We start from the raw sequence: 22,276 nt of genomic DNA, 5'->3' as shown, positions 1-22,276 counted from the left end.
TGGGGGGTCTGGGTGAGAGCTAGCAACATTATAAACTCATATACTCTGACCGAGCAATTGCACTTTTAAGAATGTATCCTGCAGATATACTCACGTAGAAAGGGGATAAATGTGTACAAGACTGTATTCAGTGCAGTCACTGCTTGCAGTAGCAAAAAAGATCCTGCACAACTTCAATACCTGTTGATGGGAAGATTAGGCCACGCGTGCCCATGCAATGGAATACTACGTAGCCATTAACAAGAACAAGGGAAAAAAAAAAACAAGAACGAGGAAGCTCTATGTTTCCTGATATGAACCCATCTCCAAAATGTGTTCGGTGAAAACTCAAACCGCACCCCTGTGTGTTTACGCTGCCACAGTTCTGTGATGAGAACATCAATAATACTAAATGTGTACGCGTATACAGGGGCAGACTCTGGGCAGGTACCCAGAAACTAGTTAACAGTGGTTGGCTCTAGAGAGAAGAGCTAGATAGCTGGGAGGGCCGACCTCTACAGTATATCACTTCTTCCCTTTGGAATTTTACTCCACGCACAAGTATCACCTGTCCGTATTGAACTCACTAATGCTTTCTTCTCTTTTCAAGAGAAAAAAACACTCTGTAACACATGGAGACATTCAGGAGGGGGCTCTCATCTAATGCAGGGAGAACTGCTCCCTGTAGTTCCAAATCCGCCGACAGGAGCATACACATTGTTGTTGTTTTTAAGTAGACTTTGTTTTTTAGAACAGCTTTAGGTTTATATCAAAACTGACCAGGAAGTCCAGAGATTTTTTTTTTTTAATATTTCCCATCCCCACTCATGCACAGCCTGCCCCATTACCCACATCCAGCACCAGCATGGTGTTGATGAGCTTATATCAACATAACTTATCATAATTGATGAGCTTACATAGACACATCATTGTTACCATAATTGATGAGCTTATATCAACGCATCATTATCACCCACAGTCTGCAGTTTACATAACGGTTCACTCTTGATGGTGTACTTTCTGTGGATTTTGACAAATGTATAATGAGACGTATTCACCATTACAGTATCACATAGAATAGTTTCACTGATTTAAAAATCTGTGTTCCACCAATTCATCACCCCCTCCCACTAACCATGGGCAGTCACTTGATTTTTTATTTTATTTTATTTTTTTTATTATCTCCGTAGTTTTGCTTTTCAAGAGTGTCCTATAGTTGGACTCACAGAGTATACAGGTTTTCAGGTTGGCTTCTTTCACTTAGCAATACGCTTATAAGTTTCGTCCATGGCCTCTCATAGCTTGATAGCTCATTTCTTTTTAGTGCTGAATAAGATTCCATTGGATGAATCACACTTTATTTATCCATTCACCGACCCAAGGACGTCTTGGTTGCTTCTAAAGTTTTGGCAATTTTGAATAAAGCCACTATAAACATCCGTGTGCAAATTTTTGTGTGAACATGTCTTCAACTTTTTGGGTGAAGACTGAGGAGCGTGACTGCTGGATCATATGATAAGGGTATGTTTGATTTTGTTAGGAATTTGCCAAACTGTCTTCTAGAGTGATCGCACCATTTTGCATTCCTACTAGCAACATAGGAGAGTTTGTGTTGCTCCACATCCTCACCAGCTTCTGGTGATGCCAGCGTTCTGGATTTTGGTCCTTCTAATAGGTGTGCAGTGGCATCTCATTGTTGGTTCAATCTGCATTTCCCTGCTGACATTGGATGTGAAGAATCTCTTCATATGCCATCTGTATATCTTCTCTGGAAGGTGTCTATTAAGGTCTTTAGCCCATTTTTTAATCAGGTTGTTCATTTTCTTACTGCTGAGTTTCAAGTTAGGTAACAGTCCTTTCTCAGATGTGTCTTTTGCAAATATTTTCTCCCAGCCTGTGGCTTGCACCTTCTTTCCTTCCTTCCTTCCTTCCTTCCTTCCTTCCTTCCTTCCTTCCTTCCTTCCTTCCTTCCTTCCTTCCTATTTTTAAAAATTTTTTTCCTTCCTTTATTTGTTTTTTTTTTCAGAAGTGAATGTCACCTTGCTAATTTAATTTCTAGCAGAAATTAAATTAGCAAATGGCTACATTATTAACAAATGGATAAATCTTTTCTACTTTCCCTTCATAACTGACTCTTTGTTGTCAGCACAGCTATGTTTCTAGTTTTTTTCCTGGAGCCCTTTGTAGTAAAGGAATCTAACGAGTAATGGACGAGTAGGTGTAAAGGCAGACTGTGATATTGTGATATTTTTAACTGCCCTTAGAATATGATCTATTTGTATAAGGATTAAAAATAATTCTTCTTCTGTGATTTGTAATCTCTCAATTGCTTTGGCACAAAGTTTACCAGTAAGTTTTCCAAGAAGTGTATATTAGGAGAGAGCCAATGAATTAGAATAATTTATTGTACCAGAGCAAGTACTTCATTAAAGAGAACTCAGGTGAACATACCTGAGAAAGAAGCATTTATTATCTTCTCTTTATGTGTTCCTGACATGTCTCCTTGCTGTATCACTCTGCAACCACTTGGTTGTCATATATAAAGGGAAGGACTCTGGATGGATGGACTATCACGTCAGTCACCCAACATGACCAGCCTTTTGGATCTGGAACTTTGAATTGTCCTAATAGCATGCCGGATGCTACCTTTGTAATATTCTCTCTTATGTCACAATCCCACCTGTTAGCTCTTGGAAGGGAGTGTCTCAGTGTGATTTATCTTCCTATCCTTCAGAATATCTTGCACCAACTCAGCAGGTAGCCCGAGCATGGACTTTTTAAAAGGTAGAAGACAGGGGCGCCTGGGTGGCTCAGTGGTTGAGTATCTGCCTTCGACTCAGGTCATGATCCTGGGGTCCTGGGATCGAGTCCTGCATCAAGTTCCTCACAGAGAGCCTGCTTCTCCCTTTGTCTCTGCCTCTCTCTCTGTGTCTCTCATGAATAAATAAATAAAATATTTTTTTAAAAAAAGGTAGATGACAAAGTGATTTTGGCAAAATTTCAAGCATTTTCTCACTAGTGCTTTCTGTGATAGATACCCATGATACTTTTCCAAAGAGAGGAGAGAGTTCTGGTGCAGTCCAGGTGGTGAATTGGAGATCTAGTTGTGGGAAAGGGCCGGGCAGCAGGTGGAAAGGGCATGGCCAGGTGCCCTTTGCTTTGAGGACAGACTCCGAGACCTAGAAGGTGAGCACAACCTGAAAGCCTCATGCCCAGCTCTCCAGTTGAACGGCCCTGTGTCACCCCATCCCTGAACATTGGATGCTCCCCACCCCCACTGCCACAACACGCATGATAGGAGCAGCACTCCTTACACTTTTGTTTGTAATGAAAAACGACGAGGTGACAGGCTTTCTTTACAAAATGTCACTTCTGCAGCCAAACATGTTGCAGTGGCATTTTCATCCTAAAGGTAAGGGCCGCTTTTATCAGAAATACCACTTCCTGGGCTGTGAGCCCCTGAAACTAACTGCTGCAGCCTCCTCCCTCCAGGAAGCGCTTCTGATGCTTTCATCGGCCTTCAGCTTTACTGGGGGGCTGGAATTTTATTTTATTTTTTTTAAGTAGGCTTCACCACAGGGCTTACACTCACAACTCTGAGATCAAGACCTGAGCTGAGATCAAGCGTCGGACGTTTAACCAACTGAGCCACCCAGGCGCCTGGGAGGCTGGAATTTTTATAACAAAAAGTAAGAGGCAAAAGGCAGTTCCTCTCCGGGAGCGGAATTATAGCAGTGGCATTTAGAATAACATTGCCCCCTCTTTCCTGGCTACGATTATAAGCATCTCACAGACCTCCCAATGTGAGGGAAGGTAAGTATTTTGTCATCTTCTATTAATAGGGAGGGGTTCTGAGTCACAGAGGGCTAAGTGATTTTTCTAGCCCCAGAAATAAGGGAAATAAAACGAAGCAGGATGGTGAGTACGTTATTTTAGGAACAGGACGCCTGTGGGCTATAGCATCATTTTCCTGGACAATTGCAACTGCTTTGTAATTGGCTTTCCTGCATCTGGTTTTTCTCTCCCCTGCAGTCTACTCACTTCTTTGTTATCAGAATCATACTCTGAAATCATGTCACACCCTTGTATAAATATCTTTGATGACTTCTCGCTGCCTAATGAAAAATGCCAAACTCCTTAGCCTTTGCATCCAAAGCCCATTATCATCTGGCTTGAAACGATGTTTCTTATGTGTTTGCTGCTCTGTGCCCTCCATGAAGTTGTCATGCACGTCCGTGGCTCCAAGCCTTTGCTCATGTCACCTGTCTCTCCAGCCTAGAGTGCCTTTCTTCTACTGCCCCTTCTGGGTGGGGGGAGGGGGGATCGGCTTATCCATGGGGATCTAACTCAGATACTGTCTTCTCTGGGACACTTCGTAACATCCAAGGCCCATGAGCCGTGTCCTCCTTTTGCTCCCCTCTCCATAGCACTTCCCTTCTGCTGCAACGACCCTATTTATCACTACATTCTAGCTACCTGGACATGAGTCTAACCCAGCCACTCAGACTTACTTTTTGTGACACCAGGGTCTGACTCTGATCTCCACGTGTCCCCAGCAATCATTTCAGTTCCAGACACATGGCGGGTGCTCAAGAACTTGATGCTGTTTTCAAGAGAAACATTCTTATCAGGTCAATCCACAGGCGGTTCTGGGTACAGTTGCAGGCCTCGTGCAAAGAAACCAGGGTGCGTGACAATTCAAGAATCGAGCTCTCAAGGGCAAGCAGGTTAGTTATGTTTAACATTGCATTCTTCTGTTACGCAGTTCTGACGTTTGTGCGTAGAGGTAACCGTCCAAAACATTTCTATACTTCTTGCCTAGAGCTGACAGGTGAGCAACCTGGCTGACTGGGATATCATTCGGAGCTTTCCAAAGTCTACCCACCTGTATGAGCCATTCCTGGCTGCTGGATTATAAGACAGTTATTATAAGACAGATTATAAGACCTCTCTCCAGGCATTCTGAATCAGGGTCCTTGAGTTAGAGGCCTGCGAGGCCTGTGAACAGTGAGCAAGTACCCCCAGGGTGTTCCTCAACATTTGAGACCCTCTGGTCTGGCTGGAAACCTCCCCCTAGGCAAGTGGATTGATGGGGAACAGGTGCTGTAGACCCGTGTAAGCCACTGGTTTTGAGCTCAGGTTGCACATGAGAATTCCCTGGGGGATTTTTGAGCCCTACCCATACCTGGGACTCCCCATCCTCTTACATCATTTAAATCAGAATTATGGAAGACAGGATTTGGGCATTATATCTTTTGGACCCTTTGCTTCTGAACCACTTTGGTGATAGAATAAATGTCAGATTCCTTTGATAAAAATCACAGGTCTCTAGTGGTTAGGGCTCCTGTTTACGTCACACTCCTCACTGCACTCAACCTCACTCTCACTATAGAAATAAATCTCATACCAAGTTTAACAAGTAAAAAATTACGTTTCAGCAGCTAAGGACAGTTCATGCAAACTGTGTGTAGCTGGGGAAAGGTTTTTCTCTCTACCCTCGGTGCTTTGACTACCAGCACCTTGCATGAGAGGGTCGTCCTAAAGGAAAGGCAGCAATGTTCCCAAATCAAAATCAGCAGAGTTTATAATCTCATGGGGGCAGGATCCTGGTGAAATGGGGGAGGGGGCGGTTTGCAGGGTCCAGGGCTGGAGGCTGCTTGGTTACACACGGAAGTGGGCTGCAAGATCGAGGGTCCTAGCACACTTCCTCTGACAACCACCAATTCCAGTAATAGAAATATATATATATTTTTAGAAATAATTTTTAAACATTTTTTTATGCGAAACCGAAACAACAATGACCAAAAAACCCAAACTCTTCTGGTCACTAAGTGGAAGGTGTTCATACATATTAAAGAATGTCCCAGCTAAGTATCTGTTCCTAAAGCATTAGAGTGCTACAGGACTTACTACCACCTTACTTAAAAGTAAATTACCACAGGGACAATAAGTCAGAGAAATCCCATCACAAAGGCTTTTCCCCTGAGAAATGGTTAGGCACAAGGTCAAGAGAGGGGAAAGGGGGGTGTGGGGGGTGTGACTTATCAAGCATTTAGACTTTGGGGGTTCAGGTAGAGAATCCGAAAGTTCTGGTAGGTGCAGAAAAACCCCACGGGACTACACCAAAAGCTGCGCACTCCTCAGGTGTTTAACAAAAATAACCTTGGAACCATACATGTGCAAAAATCATTATGGAAATTGTGCCTGGCAGCTGGTCTGTCTCCTTAGGGCTAGGGGTGTTCCTATAATGTGTCCTCCAGCACAGCACCCTTCCCCCACATATGGAAGATTCCTTTCCATCTACTGAACCCTGGCTCTCATACCTAGCTCTGACCCACTACTGTTCCCTCCTGCACCTGAAAAGCTCCTGCTGGGCAGGAACTCAAATGGGGGGAATGGAACCTACCAGAAGATGAAGTTAGTTTCTTTCTTTCTTTCTTTCTTTCTTTCTTTCTTTCTTTCTTTCTTTCTTCCTTCCTTCCTTCCTTCCTTCCTTCCTTCCTTCTTTCTTTCTTTCTTTCTTTCTTTCTTTCTTTTTTCTTTCTTTCTTTCTCTTTCTTTCTTCTTTCTTTTTAATTTTTAAAAGATTTTATTTCTTTGACAGAGAGATAGAGACAGAGAGAGAGAGCAGCAGCAGCAGGGGGAGGAGCAGAGAGAGGGGGAGAGGGAGAGGGAGAAGCAGACTGCCCACTGAATGTGGAGCCCAACGATGCAGGGCTCGATCCCAGGACCCTGAGATCATGACCTGAGCCGAAGTCAGACGCTTGACCGCCTGAGGTACCCAGGTGTCCCAAAATGAGGTTTCTTAGATGCAAGGAGGTCTTAAAAGCTTGGGGATGCAGTAGAGAAACAGGTTCGGAGACAGAGAAGCCAGATCACGGAGAGATGGTGGTTACATCGTTGGGGCAGGTAAACTCCCAATCCCCCCCTTGCAGGACATGAAGCTAACAGGGCGAGCCTGCGGGGCGCCTGGGTGGCTCTGTCACTTAGGCCCGGGACTCTTGATTTTGACTCTGGTCATGATCTCAGGGTCGTGGGATCGAGCCCTTCATTGGGCTCCACACTCAGCGCAGAGTCTGCTTATCCCTCTCCCTCTGCTCCTCCTCTGCTCTAACTCTAAATAAATAAGATCTTAAAAAAAAAGAAAGAAGGAAAAGAAAAAAAGAAAAGAAAAGAAAAGAAAGAAGAAGAAGACAGGACTGGCCTGAGCTGGCAGTGATGGGGGGTGGGATGGGAGACATCCAGGTCTCAACACACCAAGAAACTGCCATTTCTGGGCTCTTTACATCACTAGCTAAGGGGATGGTAAAGCAACTGACTCTTCTCAAAATGTCATTTTTCAAGATCTTGTATGGCTAGTTTTTCTATTCCTGAGAACAAACTGACAGTGTAGTGTTTTTTTGCTATGTGACCCCCTTTCAGCCACATACTAAAAACAGGTAACTGCCAATGAATTAGTACTGTTTCAGGACCCTTCCTACCCCTTTCCAAATGGAAGTCATGTACTACCCTAGGCCTGTAATATAGTGTTCCCATTTGACAGATGAGGACACTGAGGTGGGGGGATTATGTGATTTCCCCCAGGATCACACAATTAGACAACTGGTGAGCCAGGATTAGAATCCAGGTTGGTCTGACTCCAGAACTCTCGGTCTTGACCAGCAAAATAAAATTTAACAAGTCATGTAGAAGCTGCCATTTTATAACAGGTTGAAAATTTTTTTTAATTGGTTGAATTCTTTTTTTAAATTTTTTATTTATTTATGATAGTCACACACACACACACACACACAGAGAGAGAGAGAGAGAGAGAGAGGCAGAGACACAGGCAGAGGGAGAAGCAGGCTCCATGCACCAGGAGCCCGACGTGGGATTCGATCCCGGGTCTCCAGGATCGCGCCCTGGGCCAAAGGCAGGCACTAAACCGCTGCGCCACCCAGGGATCCCTAATTGGTTGAATTCTTAACAGGCTGCACGGGGTCATGCTTTAGGGCTAGTCCTATCGATCAGGGGAGCAAAACATACTCACTTGAGAGGCTTTCAAGGAGATGCGAGTTTGGACTCCAGTGTAATTACCTGATATGTGAGTCCAGCCTTCCCCACTATGAAACCACGGTAATTGTGTATCTGCTTGGCAGGGTTATCATGGTAGTAGTTAGATCTGATATATTCAAAGCTTGAGGTGGAATAAATTGTAGCCATTATGGTTTGTGTCTTTTTTTCTCTCCTCCCTCTCCTCCTCCTCCTCCTCCTCCTCCTCCTCCAAGGATACATCCAAATACAACTTTTGTAATTAACCCACCAAGTGGCCTATAGCCCTACTGCTTAGACTGGAGTTTGGAGGCCCTTGGGGTTCTCTCAATATGGTCTGGAGGATCTGAGAGTCCTTAAATTCGATAAACTAAGCTAAAGCAGGCCTTGTATTGGGGACACACACAGCCATTTTCACTGATCGCTGAGGCAAAAAGGGCTGACAGGAAATAGTGCCTACTTAGAGAAATAATTCCTTCTCTTACACAACAGCTATTTGTATTGCTCACACCTGCGTAAATAAAGGAACACAAGATGAGGAGAAAAGTCACCAGAGGAACCACGGCCCACACAGGCACAAGGCAACTATTCTGCATGTAGATGAAGCATGGCTAATGCCCAAGAAGCTTCCATGATGCTTCATGACATGACGGGGGAGCTTCTGGAAAGACGGCTGCACGTAGTTCCCTGCCCCCTGGAAGGCAACGTTAAGCCTAATTTCCCGCTCCAGGTATTGCTAGGCTTCGGAACTAATACAACGGGAAGCAAGAGGTCATTGTTCCTTTACCTTTATTTTTTATTTTTTTTTTTATTTATGATAGTCACAGAGAGAGAGAGAGAGAGAGAGAGAGGCAGAGACACAGGCAGAGGGAGAAGCAGGCTCCATGCACCGGGAGCCCGACGTGGGATTCGATCCCGGGTCTCCAGGATCGCGCCCTGGGCCAAAGGCAGGCGCCAAACCGCTGCGCCACCCAGGGATCCCACATTGTTCCTTTTCCAAACAACAATGACAGTAACAAAGCCTCAGTGACGACTTCTTACATAGACATTTACGATAGACACTTTTAGATTTCTTTTTGAAAATAAAAGATATGAAGGAAGAATCAGTGAATCACTGGAAAGACGGCGACAAAAGCATCTGAAAGAAGAAATCAACATTAGTACCTTTAAATGAACTTCTTTGCGAGACTGTCCAGCTTCAACAGAATATTCTAGATTACGTCTCCATGGGCCCCGGAATGTAAACCGACCTGCAATCCATCGGGTGATGGGGAAACAAAAACACAGAAAAGTTGATGAAGATTGTAATTTTTTTGAACAGCTTAGCCTGCTCGGGGCCTAGGTCTGAATTCCACAATAGTTTCTATTTTTCTTCGGGTCCGATCATCCCGGCAAGGTGTAAAAGTGCCATCTGGTTTGTCGGAAAGCTCCGGCCACTCCCCAGATGGGACTGTGGACGTGTGATTCCGGCACTGCTGCCGTCTAGCTACCTGTTAGTTGCTGTCTCACCTGGCCCGCCTCTCCCCTGGCCCCACACACTGTTTGGGAAAATCCTTAGCCTGTGCTTCCTACGACCCTGCAGCGCCTCACCCAGGGGCAAGCTGCTGGACTGCAAACCGGGCTCAGCAGTCATGGTATTTTCACTTGGGGCTCATATTTGCAACTCCCTTTGGTTATCCCTATGTACATACAGCCTAAAATGTGCAGAACGTGTTTCCTTTTGTCAGTCCTTTGGGCCTCTTGGGTTCCACATTTCCTGCTGTTCAGACATAACTTGCTGTCTTTTTGAGGCACCTGCCAGGAGAGCTCAGCTTGAGTTTTGTGAACCCCATACGCCCCTTAAAGCCAGACTATGTCAAGCATGATTCTCAACCGCAGTGAAATTCTGTTGTGAGATTTAGCTGCTCAGAAAGCCACTGGCTGTCAGGTGGTGAAGGCTCCTTGGGACTTCTAAAAATGAGTGAGTAGTGAATATGTCACAAGACTACATTTGGAGTCAGAACTTCCAAAACGCTCTCTCCTTACTAACAGAAAACTGTTTAACTATTTTCACATGATGTGTTAATCGATGTTATTGTATTCACAGAGATTACGCCAAGACGATTAAAGGGCATGCTAATGCTTTTGGGTCTAGTAAACCACGAGTGTCCTCAAACACAGGAAAATTTCTGCAGAGTTGGAATGCTTCTCCAGCAGGCAAGCTAACATTCGTGAGCAAAAGACTTACTTTTAGGGAGCTTTCCAAGGGGACCCACCTGATGCAAGAATTCAAGCATGGGTGCTTGGTGCATAGCACAAATACATATACACAGAGAAGTTAGGATGTGTAACAACGCTTCTGTGCTCTTATGAGGAGTAAGAGATGACCGGCTTTGCTCCCCGGTCTGGAAACACAGTTCTCTGGGTATGAATGATACCCTCAGCAGGGAGCTGGGGCCTCCGGAAATCAGGAGGCCTGTGGTCCTTCCTGATGCTAGAACTTTTCTGAGCTCTTTTTCCTAAGAACCTGGGCAACAGGGCCAGGATGATGAGGTTCAAGGCAAGATCACCAGCAACAGGGTGTCCGCTTTCTGCAGAACCAAGCCAGTTGAGTTTTAAAAACATCATCTTTCGAATACTCATTTTGTGCCCTATACTTTTTGTGTGTCTCTAATCCTCCTTGTCCTGTGATGAAGGTATAACATTTCCTAATTTTACATACTGCTGAACACCCTTCTTTGCTTTGTTTTTCCCTACAGTACTTTTACTTCCTAATGTATTGTATAATTATTCTGGTTATTGTCTGTCTTCACTAGAATGTAAGCTTTGAGGGGTGGTGGTGGTATTCTTGCCTCTTTTATTCCCTACTGATTTCCGGAGCCCAGAAAAAATAAGTGAATGAATGAATGAATGAATGAATGGAGGCCCAGAGAAGCTAAGTGATTTTCCCCTTAGCTTAGTGAGTGGCAGAGCTAAGGTCGGAACCCAGGCCCATGTGCTGAGCCGACATACTCGATTAGTAATGGCAGTTGTTAGGATTCGACAAACTCCAAGGAAGAAAAACATGAAGTATTTAGTGAATGGCTGACTAATGAAGACGTGCATGCAGAGAAAACCCAATGTAAAAGGAGCGGGGGATAGGAGTCTAACTTTTGATCTTTGACATTTATGGGGAAGGTGTGACAGAGAGTATGTGAAGCTGGAAAAGCCTACTGGTCAAAATTCAAAATGTAGAACTGAATCCTTCAAATTTTGGCATGGCACTGTTCAGTGCGCAGCCTCCAGGGTAAGCTGTGAGATGTGTATGTGGTCAACCTTACTGGTCTGTACAGGGTCTGGCCTCAAATCCTGACCCCATTGTTTGTTACTGTATGACTTCATACAAATTCCTTAATCTTTGTGAATGGGGATGATTTACATGGGTTTTCTGAAGACTGACCAAAATTATGCAAGTAAAGACTGAAATCAAGACCCAGCCTTTCAAGCAGTAAATGCCCAATTTACATATCATTTCTACTCTATCAATTTGGTGTGGTGGGGAAACAGGGTGTTTTAAAAGCGGATCAGTTAGGGAGAAGTTAGGGAGCTGGGTACATTGTGTTAACCATGTTAAAGGATTTGGACCCCAGTCTGTAACAGCACCTACTTTGCTCCACAGCTGAATTGGGACGGATTAAACGACCTAGGGCAGTCCCTCAGAGGGCTTCTCTGTAGACTAGGGAGTTCTGGGAGGGCTGTTAGGCAGGCCCTCCAAGGGCATCTAGATATGGACTCAGAACACTGCAGGTTGGGAATCCAGAACGATAAAAACATCAATAGCTGAAAGCACATCAACATCATGCTAGGGCATTTCATCCATTCAACCACCACAGAGATCCTATAAAGCAAATATTTTTATTATCTTCATTATGCCACGTGGAAGACGCAGTTCACAACAGATTTAACCAAGGGTCCATCCACATTCTAGGAAGTGACAGGGGCCCAATTTCAACCCTGGCCGCCCCACTCCAGCGGCCCCTTATGCTGCCCTTCTTAGAACCCGGTGGTCAGAATGCAATTTTATAAAATGTGCTGAGAAGCACCGACATTCCGTTGCCGTAGGGTTCAGATCCACCCTCAGGTTTGAGGAGCGTTGCCATTATCCTCCCAAATCTACCGCCAGGTTCAGGTGAGGGAACTTGAAAAAAAAAAAAAAGGTTTTATTTATTCATTCATGAGACAGAGGCAGAGGGAGAAGCAGGCTCCCTGCGGGGAGCCCCATGTGGGGCTGGATCCCAGCACCCCGGGATCACGCCCTGGGCCCAAGGCAGGCGCTCAACCGCTGAGCCACCCGGGTAAGGCCGCTTTTTAAGCAGCGAAGTAACCGCGGATTCCCCAGTCTCTTCTGCTGGAGGCCCCGGGGCCGAGGCCTGTGTGGTTCGCGGGTCCGCAGCTGGGCGCCCTGCCGCGCCCCCAGGTCCCAGCGCCCCAGACGTCCCGGGGCGCGAAGGCCTGTAACAGGTGGGGGCGGATCGGAGGCGTCAACTCCGGCGCAGGCCTCCTCCAGTTGGAACTAGATACATCCAGTGAAAATACGGGAGTTTTGTTCCAAGGGATGCCCAAAAAAGGGAGAGCGCGCTGCAGCCCCCCCCGCCCCCCGTCGTCACACACGCTCCTCCGGGGCGGCCCGCTCGCAGCGCAGCTCAGCGCGGCTCCAAAATTGGCAGCCCGGGCCTCGCAGCCGCCTTTTTTTAGCCTGCGTTCCCCCAAACCAGGGAAGAGGCGGGTGACTAAGAATGCAAATCGGAGCCGGGGCGTCCGCAGGCAGGCCCCGTGGGCGCGGGGCGTCTGGCTGGGGGAGACCCCGCGACCTCGGGTGCCCCGCGCTCGACCCGCTGGGGGGGCGGGGAGGGGCGCCGGGGGAGGATGCTCCCCGCCTCCCGGGCTGCGGCGGCGGCGGGACCCGGGGCGCCCCGTCTTCCGCCGGGGGGTAGGGAGGGGAGGCCGGGCTAGGGACGCCGCGCCCGCCGCACGCAGGTGGCTTTCCGCTCGGGAGGGGCCGGCCCGGCGCTTTTCTCTAACAATAGGGCCCCGCGCGCCGGGAATGCGCCCCCCCCCCACGCCGCGGCCCCCGCCCGCCCCGCCTCCATCCGGTGCCCGGCCCGCCCGGCGCTTCCCGGGTACCTGCTGCTCCCCTGCTGCTCCCCGCGGCGCCCAGCCCTCCTGGCGAGCCCGGGGGGCCGGGGGAGGTCTCGGCAGGCGCCCCGCCTCGCCCCTCGCCCACCCCAGGCCGTGACCGGACCCCGGACCCCGGACCCCTCCGCGGGGCCGCCCAGCGCCGCGCACCCCGGGGTGGGGGTGGGGGGCGGGGTGCTGGGCGGGAGCGCAACGCGCAGGCGCGCCCGGTGCTGCGCAAAGTGCCCGGCGCCCCGGGGCGGGGGGCGGGGGTGGGGGGGGCGCCTGGGTGGGACGGAAGGCTCCCCTCCGACGGGCCCCCCCGGCCTTGCGGGGGGCCCGCGCGCCCTACATGCACCGAGCCCAGGCAGCCCCGCCAGCCCGGCTCCTCTGTCGGAAGCCGAGCTTGCTGCCCAGAAATGATTAACGAGCGCAGCTCCCCGGCGCGCGGTGGGTGACCGCGGGAAGGCGGCGGGGGGGGGCTTGGATCCCCGGAACAATGATGGCTCATAGCGCCCCAGGCCACTGGAGAGGAATAAAAACATCGGACTGGCCAACCAGTTTGTTTCTGCAGGCTCCACTGTTTAAAAGCAAAATAAAGTTAATTTAAATGCAATTTAAGACAAAACCCTTTCTCCCTATCATCTGGACAGCCAGGCATTTGTTTGTTTGCTTGCCTTAAAAAGCGTCGACAAAAATCCTAGTCTGTTTCGAAAAGATGTTGGATTAGCATTTAACACCTCATCGGTCACTAAAGCCCAGGCAGTTCACCAGCCCCAACACAGCCTCGGCTAAAAGAACATCAGAGCAAACAGAGCTGGGCTTTTTAAACGGGCAAACAAATGCCACACACCGCCGAGAGGGGGGAGGAGGGGGGTCCAGGCGAACTCCGGTCCAAATGAGTTTAAAGGGAATTAAAAAAAAAAAAAAAAAAAGGAGCGGGGGGGGAAGCACAAGTTTTCTTAAAGCTAGCCTTGCAAGCCCAGGCGTCACGAACAAGGGCTTTTGTGCCTGCTAATTGCACCGTTTGTGCGCAAAAGTTCCGACGCGAAGTGTGAACTCTCAACAGAAGGAAACATGAGACAACCGGAGTGCCCCGGTTTCTGTGCCCTGCTCCTCCTCCGCCGCCGCCTCCTCCTCTCTCTCCTTCCTCCCGCCGAGCCCGCTGTTGCAGCTTGTTTGCACTGGGGCTTATCCGGAGCGGAAATTCCTTTCCGTTTTTGTGAATGACAAACTCATTAACAATTCATCAACACAACCTGTTCCAGCCGGCCCGTCCCCACGGCAACAGCCCCTTCCGCAGCGCGCTCATTGGCTGGCCGGGAGAATGTATCCATTGAGACGCTCGCTGTTTGTATCCATTGAGGAGCTGCCTCGCGCAGGGGGTGTGCGAGGGCTGAGTCCAGGGGCCAGTGAGCAAATCGAGGTTTGAATAATTCGAGGAGAGAGGCGCCCGGGCGGATTTGAGGTGCAGCCTTGAAGGGAGGGATTAGGAGCCGCTGGACTTTCTTTCTTTCTTTCTTCTTTTTTTTTTTTTCCTTCCCTTCCCTCCCCTCTTAGTAGCAGGGAGTCCGAATTAATTGGATTTCATTCACTGGGGAGGAACAAAACTGTCTGGGCAGCTTCATTCAAAGAGATTCATTGACCCCGAGAGCGAGCGGCTGCAGCTGGGTGCGGAGGGAGCCGCGGCCCCGCGTGCCCCGCGTGCCCCGCGTGCCCCGGCCGCTGCCCCGGGTGCGGGGAGGGCCAGGTGGAGGTAGCGCCCCGCTGCTCGGCGAGCGGCGGCTCCGCGCGGCGCGCCCGGCCTATGCCTGCCCCGAGGGCCGTCTGGTAGGCACCCGCCCTCCCCGGCAGCTCGACCCCCATGATAGATACGCTCAGACCCGTGCCCTTCGCGTCGGAAATGGCGATCAGCAAGACCGTGGCGTGGCTCAACGAGCAGCTGGAGCTGGGCAACGAGCGGCTGCTGCTGATGGACTGCCGGCCGCAGGAGCTGTACGAGTCGTCGCACATCGAGTCGGCCATCAACGTGGCCATCCCGGGCATCATGCTGCGGCGCCTGCAGAAGGGCAACCTGCCCGTGCGCGCGCTCTTCACGCGCGGCGAGGACCGCGACCGCTTCACGCGGCGCTGCGGCACCGACACGGTCGTGCTCTACGACGAGAGCAGCAGCGACTGGAACGAGAACACCGGCGGCGAGTCCGTGCTTGGGTTGCTGCTCAAGAAGCTCAAGGACGAGGGCTGCCGGGCCTTCTACCTGGAAGGTAGGCAGGCGCCGGGGGAGCCCCCCGGGCGCGGGGGAGGGTGATGGGGGAGGCCCGGGGTTGTGGGGTGCAAGTGAGGCCCGCTGCGCCCACGAGCAGCCTGGCGCAGGATCCACCCGCTTCCGGCCGCGGACACGCGTGGTTTCTTTCTAACGAGTTCCCCTGCCTCCACCTGTGCCTGCTTCCTACCGTTCGATTTTGAACTACGATTTGCAAGACAGCAGAGGCCCCTGGGCAAGGGGGACGGGACGGGACGGGACGGGCCGGGGGAAGGAGGAGGGGGGGCTGGGCTGCAGATTTGCACCTCCTCGCCCCTCAAAAAAAAAAATATTTAGAAAAGTTGCCATTTTGTGCATTTCCGGATTGGAAAGCAGAAGGGTTTCCAGGGAAGGCGGGCCTGTTCGTTCCACTCCCCAGGGTGCACGTTTTTTTAAAGTGTCTCTCTCTCCTGCAGTTGGCTCGGGGTGGAGGGGGTTTCGGAGGGTGCTGTGGGGTGGCCCGCGCCCGCCCGGCTGCGGCTCTCGCAAGCTGTGAAAACTACTACGGGATCTCAGGTTACACGGTTGCTCTTCTCGCCCTGGCAGGTGGCTTCAGTAAGTTCCAAGCCGAGTTCGCCCTGCACTGCGAGACCAACCTGGACGGCTCGTGTAGCAGCAGCTCGCCACCGTTGCCAGTGCTGGGCCTCGGGGGCCTGCGGATCAGCTCCGACTCCTCCTCGGATATTGAGTCTGACCTTGACCGAGACCCCAATAGCGCGACGGACTCGGATGGCAGCCCGCTCTCCAACAGCCAGCCTTCTTTCCCCGTGGAGATCTTGCCCTTCCTCTACTTGGGCTGTGCCAAGGACTCCACCAACCTGGACGTGTTGGAGGAGTTCGGCATCAAATACATCTTGAACGTCACCCCCAATTTGCCGAATCTCTTTGAGAACGCAGGAGAGTTCAAATACAAGCAGATCCCCATCTCGGATCACTGGAGTCAAAACCTGTCCCAGTTTTTCCCCGAGGCCATTTCTTTCATAGGTGAGACTAATGAACCGTCCTTCCTCAAGACTTTTAAATGCAAAATTCCCAGCCATTCATCGAACCTAAGCTGTTAATCTTTCTTGCCGCTGGCTAGCCCGGCCGACTGCAGGTCTCTAATGTTACGGGGGTGGGGGTGGGTTCTTAATTCTGGTTCATCTTCTCGCCAAGAGGACGAAAAGTGCCTTTCGACTTGGCTGCAAACCACAGGTGTATTCGAAACGGCGTTTCTCGAGTCTTTGCATTCACTCATTTGAAAGCAGCCTGTGCATAATCGGGCAAGAGAATTTTCTCACAGTCTTTGGACTTGGGGAAGGCTAGATGAGAGATGAGAGTACTCCCTACGGACAGGCATTTTAGCATCGCTTTATAATTTTAAAAGCCCCGGGAGTTACAGTAGGATAGCGGGTTAGTTGTTGGAAACCCCTCTGAATGCTGGATGTTGTAATCCAGTTGAATGTTACTGTGATACCGGTTAACAGTGAGACAGTGGTAACCTGAGCCCAGCAGGAAGGACTGTGGGCTGGAAGCCTGGAGAAGCGAATCTCCAGGCATTGTAATGCATTTCCTATTACAAAGGAACTCATTTTCAGGCCATGTCGACATCCTGTTCCTCCTAATGGGCTGTCCCCTGTGACTTCCCTCTCTCTTTTAAAATGCCTGAATACCTCCATTGTTAGCTGCACAACAGTTGGAGAATAATTTAATAGACCCTTGCAGTCTGCTTGTCTGTATAAAAGGCATTCAAGACCATATTGCAGGGTTTCTGGTATTCACATGCTGAGGCAAAGAATGCACACATTAAGGATTTTTTTGTTGGCAGAAACTTAATACAAAAGCTGCCTTTTCAGAAAATATCTGAAATATGTAATTGTGCCCAGTGTACATGTTTTATCGCAATGATACATTTGCTGCTGCCTGCGGGGCTCAACTGCCACACACGAGTCTTTCTTCTTTCTTTCTTTATTTTCTTTTTTTTTTTTTTCCTCCTAAATTCGGTTCTTAGGCTGATCATTCACAAAGAGTGATTTTTGGTCTACTGAAACCTTTGCTTTCCTTTTTGTGTTTACAGATGAAGCCCGGGGCAAAAACTGTGGTGTCTTGGTGCATTGCTTGGCTGGCATCAGCCGCTCGGTCACTGTCACTGTGGCTTATCTTATGCAGAAGCTCAATCTGTCAATGAACGATGCTTACGACATTGTCAAGATGAAGAAATCCAACATCTCCCCCAATTTCAACTTCATGGGCCAGCTGCTGGACTTCGAGAGGACGCTTGGACTCAGCAGCCCCTGTGACAATCGGGTCCCCGCGCAGCAGCTCTATTTCACCACCCCCTCCAACCAGAATGTCTACCAGGTGGACTCCCTGCAGTCCACGTGAAAGGCCCCACGCCCCTCGGTGGGATATGTCCGTTCCTTTAGCCGTTTCTCTTGGCAGCATCAGCTGGGCTGCTTTCTTTGTATGTGGCCCCAGGGGTCAAAATGACTCCAGTTGTCTGTATTAGACAAGGTTCCCAAATGTGGAATTGGTTATTACAATGGCAGAGATTTGCTCCACTCTTGTTGGAAGAACAGAACATGCTGTGTAGATCCAGGCTGTAGGTTTGCTCCATACCTATGTGTACAGCCTACCCATGCAGGGACTGGAATTTGAGCGTTTTTCCAGGTATATAGGGTAGGACCAAATGGTAGGGGTAGGAGCGTGTGTTCTCTAGGGCCTTGTGTGACTGTTTTCCTTTTGCGTCTGGAACTGACTATATATTGTCTTCAGTGAAGACTGATTCAATTTTGCATATAGAGGAGCCAAAGAGAGGTTTCAGCTCTGTATTTGTAGTATCAGTTTGCAAAAAAACAAAAACAAAACAAAAAAACAAAACAAAAATAAATAATAATAAGTAAAATAAATCTGATACTCCATTTGATCATTGTAAATATTTGATCTTAAGTCACTTGACAGTGTTTGTTTGAACCGTGTTTGTTTTTTCTTTGATGGGTTTAAAAGAAATCATCCAAAGGGAGAAAGAGCAGTACGCCACTTCTGAAAACAAAACAACAAAAAAAAATAGAAATGTTTGCTCTTTTCTAATCCAAAGGATATATTTGCAGCATGCTCGACTTCACCAACTCTGAATGATGTTTTCATGGACACTGTTATCACTGAGACCTTGGTATGGTGCAGCCTTTAATCTCTTTCATATATCTTCCTTGTGATTTTTTTTTCCTCTTACTGTAGTTTGACTATGCCTTACCTTTGTAAATATTTTGGCTTGTGTTGTCTCAAAGGGGATATCTTGGAAAGACACCAAAATCATGGGCTCACTTTTTTTTTTCTTTTTAACTTCAGCTGTGCTAAACAGTATATTACCTCTGTACAAAAATTCTTCAGGGAGTGTCACCTCAAATGCAATACTTTGGGTTGGTTTCTTTCCTTTTTAAAAAAAAATTTGTATAAAACTGGAAGTGTGTGTGTGAGCATGGGTCCCCGTCTGATAGGTGAAGTGCATATGATTGTGAAAGGGAGAGTTAGGTCGCTCCATTATGTTCATGGTGTAAAGTTTTGAGCTGAAATTTATTATAAGAATGTAAAACCTTAAATTATTAATAAATAACTATTTTGGCTATCGAATGTATTTTTTCTTTTTTAAAATCTCTCCATAATTGTACCTACATGTGAAATGATACTGCGGAGGAATTTTTTTTTTGGGGGGAGGAGTGCTAGTGGCTTGGAAAGTACTGTAGGAACAGTGGCACAGAGTTCCCAGGGTTTCAGCAGCCCCAGGAATGTTTTTCAGGTGTAGTTCATGAAATTAATCTTTTGCTTCAAGCAAAGATGACATCAGAGAGTGAACTGACTGTATTATGTGTCCTGATAATACTTTAGGGATACAGTTCTGGCTTAAGAAAATAGTAATGCTCTTGATGAAAAATGAAGCCATAGAGCACACCTTGTTGAGATAATAAGGTTTGGATATTCAGGACTTGTCATAAAGGGGGGGAGGGTACCCGCAGAAGAAGAAGAATGGTGTTAACCTCTCTGCTTCTCTGTCAGGGTCTTCTACTCAGTAATACACATGCCAGGGAGAAAACGGATAATTCTCTTTCTGGTTTGTTCCTATGGCAATTCCACCTGCAAATGATCCTAGCGTCGGAATAACAAATGGACCAAGAGTGAGGACTCCCCTTGGCTCTCTCCTATACATGGCAAGGTATAGCTAAGCTTCACACTGAGCCTGGATGTGGGCCTTAAAATTTGACATTGGCACTTGGGATCAAGCTTTGCCAGTCCTGTTCTAATGTGCTTTGTGCTTCACTGGTTTAGTATGTGGGCCAGAAACCACTATTGAACCTTACTTAGGTCGAGGTAATTTTGAACAGTTCCTTTTAAGGTAAAGGCTTAATATCCTGTCACTTTCCCTGGGACATCCACTCTCCTGGTCCCAAATGTAAAAGTACACAAACCAAAATAAAGGGCAGGCGTCTGAAATCAAAAGAATTAGAACATACCTACATTTCGGGCTCTTTTCGAATGAACTTAGTCCCTTTACCTGCATTGAGGAGAAAGGTGAGCTCTTCACCCACAGGGCCCAGGGGGAGATCCTAGTGGGATGGTTTGGTCCATCCCACTTGATCTACCTTATAGAAGGCAAGTGGCTCTGATGATTTCACAGCAATCCTATCAAACTGTCCAGACTGACTTTTAGCGACTAAGCATGTATAAAAAGCAAACAAACAGTGCAGAAAAATACCAGCTCAGTCGTTCCCATTTGGGTGCCCCAAGTCAGCCAGAGCTTAGAAAGGAGAAGTGGGTTGCAGTTCAACTTGGCTCGTGTTAATCCAGTTCTGAACGGTTTCCGCTCCTGGCATTCCCTAAACTGCCTGTTCAAAGTAGGGATTTGCAAGCAGCGTTAGCAATTTCCTGTCCAGCTGCAGCTCAAGTAGCTGCGTGCTCCCCCCCCCCTTTCTTTTCTCTGATTTCTTTTCTCTTTCTTTCTTTTCTCTCTCTCTCTTTTTTCTTTACGATGGGCTGTGGATAATTTTAGTGCATTTCCTCTTTGTGGATTATCATCTCCTTTCCTCCTGGAACCTGCATACGTTGGGTTCCTACTGCTCCGCTCCAGCCGACAGCTGGCCTCCCCAGCACTTCCTCTCGCTTCACTGTGGGTTTGTTGTTTGTCAGTCCACTTCTGAAATTAATAATGTTTTCTGGCCAAGTGCCACAAGCCATTACCACAAAGGGGAAGTAACACATATGAATAGCAGGAAGCCATGCAGGGTCACAGTGTGAGCTGAACCTGTGGAGGGAGCATAATTGAGCCTGGCCCATTCAGCAAGTGTCTGACAGCGATTTGGGGAGAAGGAGCGCCCCGCATTTAAGCAGCTCAAGCTGTGAAAAAAAAAAAGTTTCCAATAAATTGGTAGCAAATGGTCTTTGTCATCAGCCTGAATAAAGGAACAGGAGCAAGAAGAGTTTAGAGCCCCCAGAAAGTGGCAGGGTTTGGGATTTGTCCCCCCACCCCACCCCCCCCTTCTGGCATATTGTTTCATAGGGCTGGTAACAGAGGGGGGCCTGCTTCCCTCTGGTGCCACAAAAGGCTTCATATTAAATGGGTGGTTTTTACGGTTCACTCAGGCCAGAAGATTCAAAGAGCTATTCTCTTTCTTTCTTTTTTCTTCCACGGAAGGTGGAAGGTTGGAACTGGCAGCACCGGCCCCCACCTTACTCCCGGTCTTCCCTCCATCCCCGTGGCTGGGGAAGGCGACCCTTTTGCATCTAGGAGTTGGGATCAGTTCCTGAATGGGGCCCACATGGTTACTAGGGCAACCCTAGGCCGCCTGGGCAGCTCTCTCCCGCCTCCCCCCTCACCTGCTGGCCCTTGGGAGGCTTCCCTGGGGTCCCTTCCTCAGGAGAGAGCCTTTCCCCCCTTCCTGGCCTTCTGCAGGGTGCTGGGGAGGCCTCTCCCGAGAGGAGGGCATCTTCAGGCTTCATGCGCTCAATGTAGGAGCCCCAGGGACTGTGCTGGTTCATGGTATGAAGCAGCCTTGGGGTTAAAGACCGAGAAAAGGGCCTCTGGGGCTAGAAAGATCAGCCTTCGAAGGAGGGAAAATTGGAGAGTGGCCCCGACCCAACAGTTAGGAGACCTGAGCCCTTAACTCTTGCTTTCTCCCTCGTGCACCGGCTAGCCCTGGGCCGGTCAGCCAGCCTCACTGGTTTCCCCTTTCTTGTCTGTAAAACGAGAGCCTTCCCCTTTCGGGCTAGGTTTCTCCCAGGATTCCGGCCTTCTGGTCACAGACTGGTGACACATGTTAGACGATCAAGTGGGCTACAGGCAGGCAAAGCAAGCAAAGGTATCGGATACTCTACTTCATGCACAGTATCATCTCCTTTCATCCTCCGAACAGCCCTGAGGGATGCTTCCTATCATTATCGTTAGTTTTCAGAGAGGAAACTGAGAGGGAGAGAGACCCCCAGCGCCTCAAGTCAACTAACGGGAAGCAGTAGGACCGAGCTTTGGAGCTTTCGCTCTCCTGGTTGTGAACATCAATCTTTGCTCATTTTTACAGGGTCCCCTGATGTCGACCTAGGAAGCGGTGGGCCCATTTTATGGCTGAGGAAGTAGAGGAAGCAGAGATCAAGTGACTCGCCCAATCAAACCCAAATTCAACAGTATAATCATGAGATTGCCACAGGGCCCCCGAGGATGTGTCACCAGAGAGATGCCGTGTCTGCCTGGAAGCTTCTATCTTCTCTCTCCATGGAGGACTCGCCTCACCTTGGGGCCCATAAGCACATACATTACAAGACTGATGTTCCTGGGGATCTCTAGGGTGGCTAGCATGCCGCCCAGCT

General features: G+C 48.7%; 1 protein-coding gene and 1 long non-coding RNA gene across 4 annotated transcripts; one reads left to right on the top strand and one right to left on the bottom strand.

Moving 5' to 3' along the window:
- Window positions 1-993: 993 nt before the first annotated feature.
- Window positions 994-13,322, bottom strand: LOC140602844 (uncharacterized). Of its 3 annotated transcripts, none has more exons than XR_012005782.1 (4): window positions 13,153-13,322; window positions 9,175-12,541; window positions 4,491-4,582; window positions 994-3,158 (listed from the first exon to the last, which is right to left on the bottom strand). It is a non-coding gene; the product is annotated as an uncharacterized lncRNA (long non-coding RNA). The 3 variants fall into 3 exon arrangements; XR_012005783.1 differs by lacking the exon at window positions 13,153-13,322 and having other exon boundaries at window positions 9,175-9,260; window positions 9,702-13,092; XR_012005781.1 differs by lacking the exon at window positions 13,153-13,322 and having other exon boundaries at window positions 9,175-13,088.
- Window positions 13,323-14,476: 1,154 nt separating this feature from the next.
- On the top strand, window positions 14,477-19,054 carry DUSP6 (dual specificity phosphatase 6). Its single transcript, XM_072773028.1, has 3 exons — window positions 14,477-15,407; window positions 15,992-16,429; window positions 17,502-19,054. The coding sequence occupies exons 1-3, from the start codon at window positions 15,008-15,010 to the stop codon at window positions 17,807-17,809; spliced, it is 1,146 nt and encodes a 381-aa protein (XP_072629129.1). The 5' UTR covers window positions 14,477-15,007; the 3' UTR covers window positions 17,810-19,054.
- Window positions 19,055-22,276: the final 3,222 nt, after the last annotated feature.

Source organism: Canis lupus, chromosome 13 (assembly GCF_048164855.1).
Source record: "Canis lupus baileyi chromosome 13, mCanLup2.hap1, whole genome shotgun sequence".
Lineage (NCBI taxonomy): Eukaryota > Metazoa > Chordata > Mammalia > Carnivora > Canidae > Canis > Canis lupus.
Note: the sequence above shows the minus strand (reverse complement) of the source record. Positions and strands in the feature narration are given on the sequence as shown.

Bases quoted from the DNA above. Each gene is read 5' to 3' on its own strand.
- DUSP6 (XM_072773028.1), top strand. From the start codon at position 15,008: ATGATAGATACGCTCAGACCCGTGCCCTTCGCGTCGGAAATGGCGATC. The intron at 15,408-15,991 runs GTAGGCAGGCGC...TCGCCCTGGCAG, and splicing joins CCGGGCCTTCTACCTGGAAG to GTGGCTTCAGTAAGTTCCAA. The intron at 16,430-17,501 runs GTGAGACTAATG...TTGTGTTTACAG, and splicing joins CGAGGCCATTTCTTTCATAG to ATGAAGCCCGGGGCAAAAAC.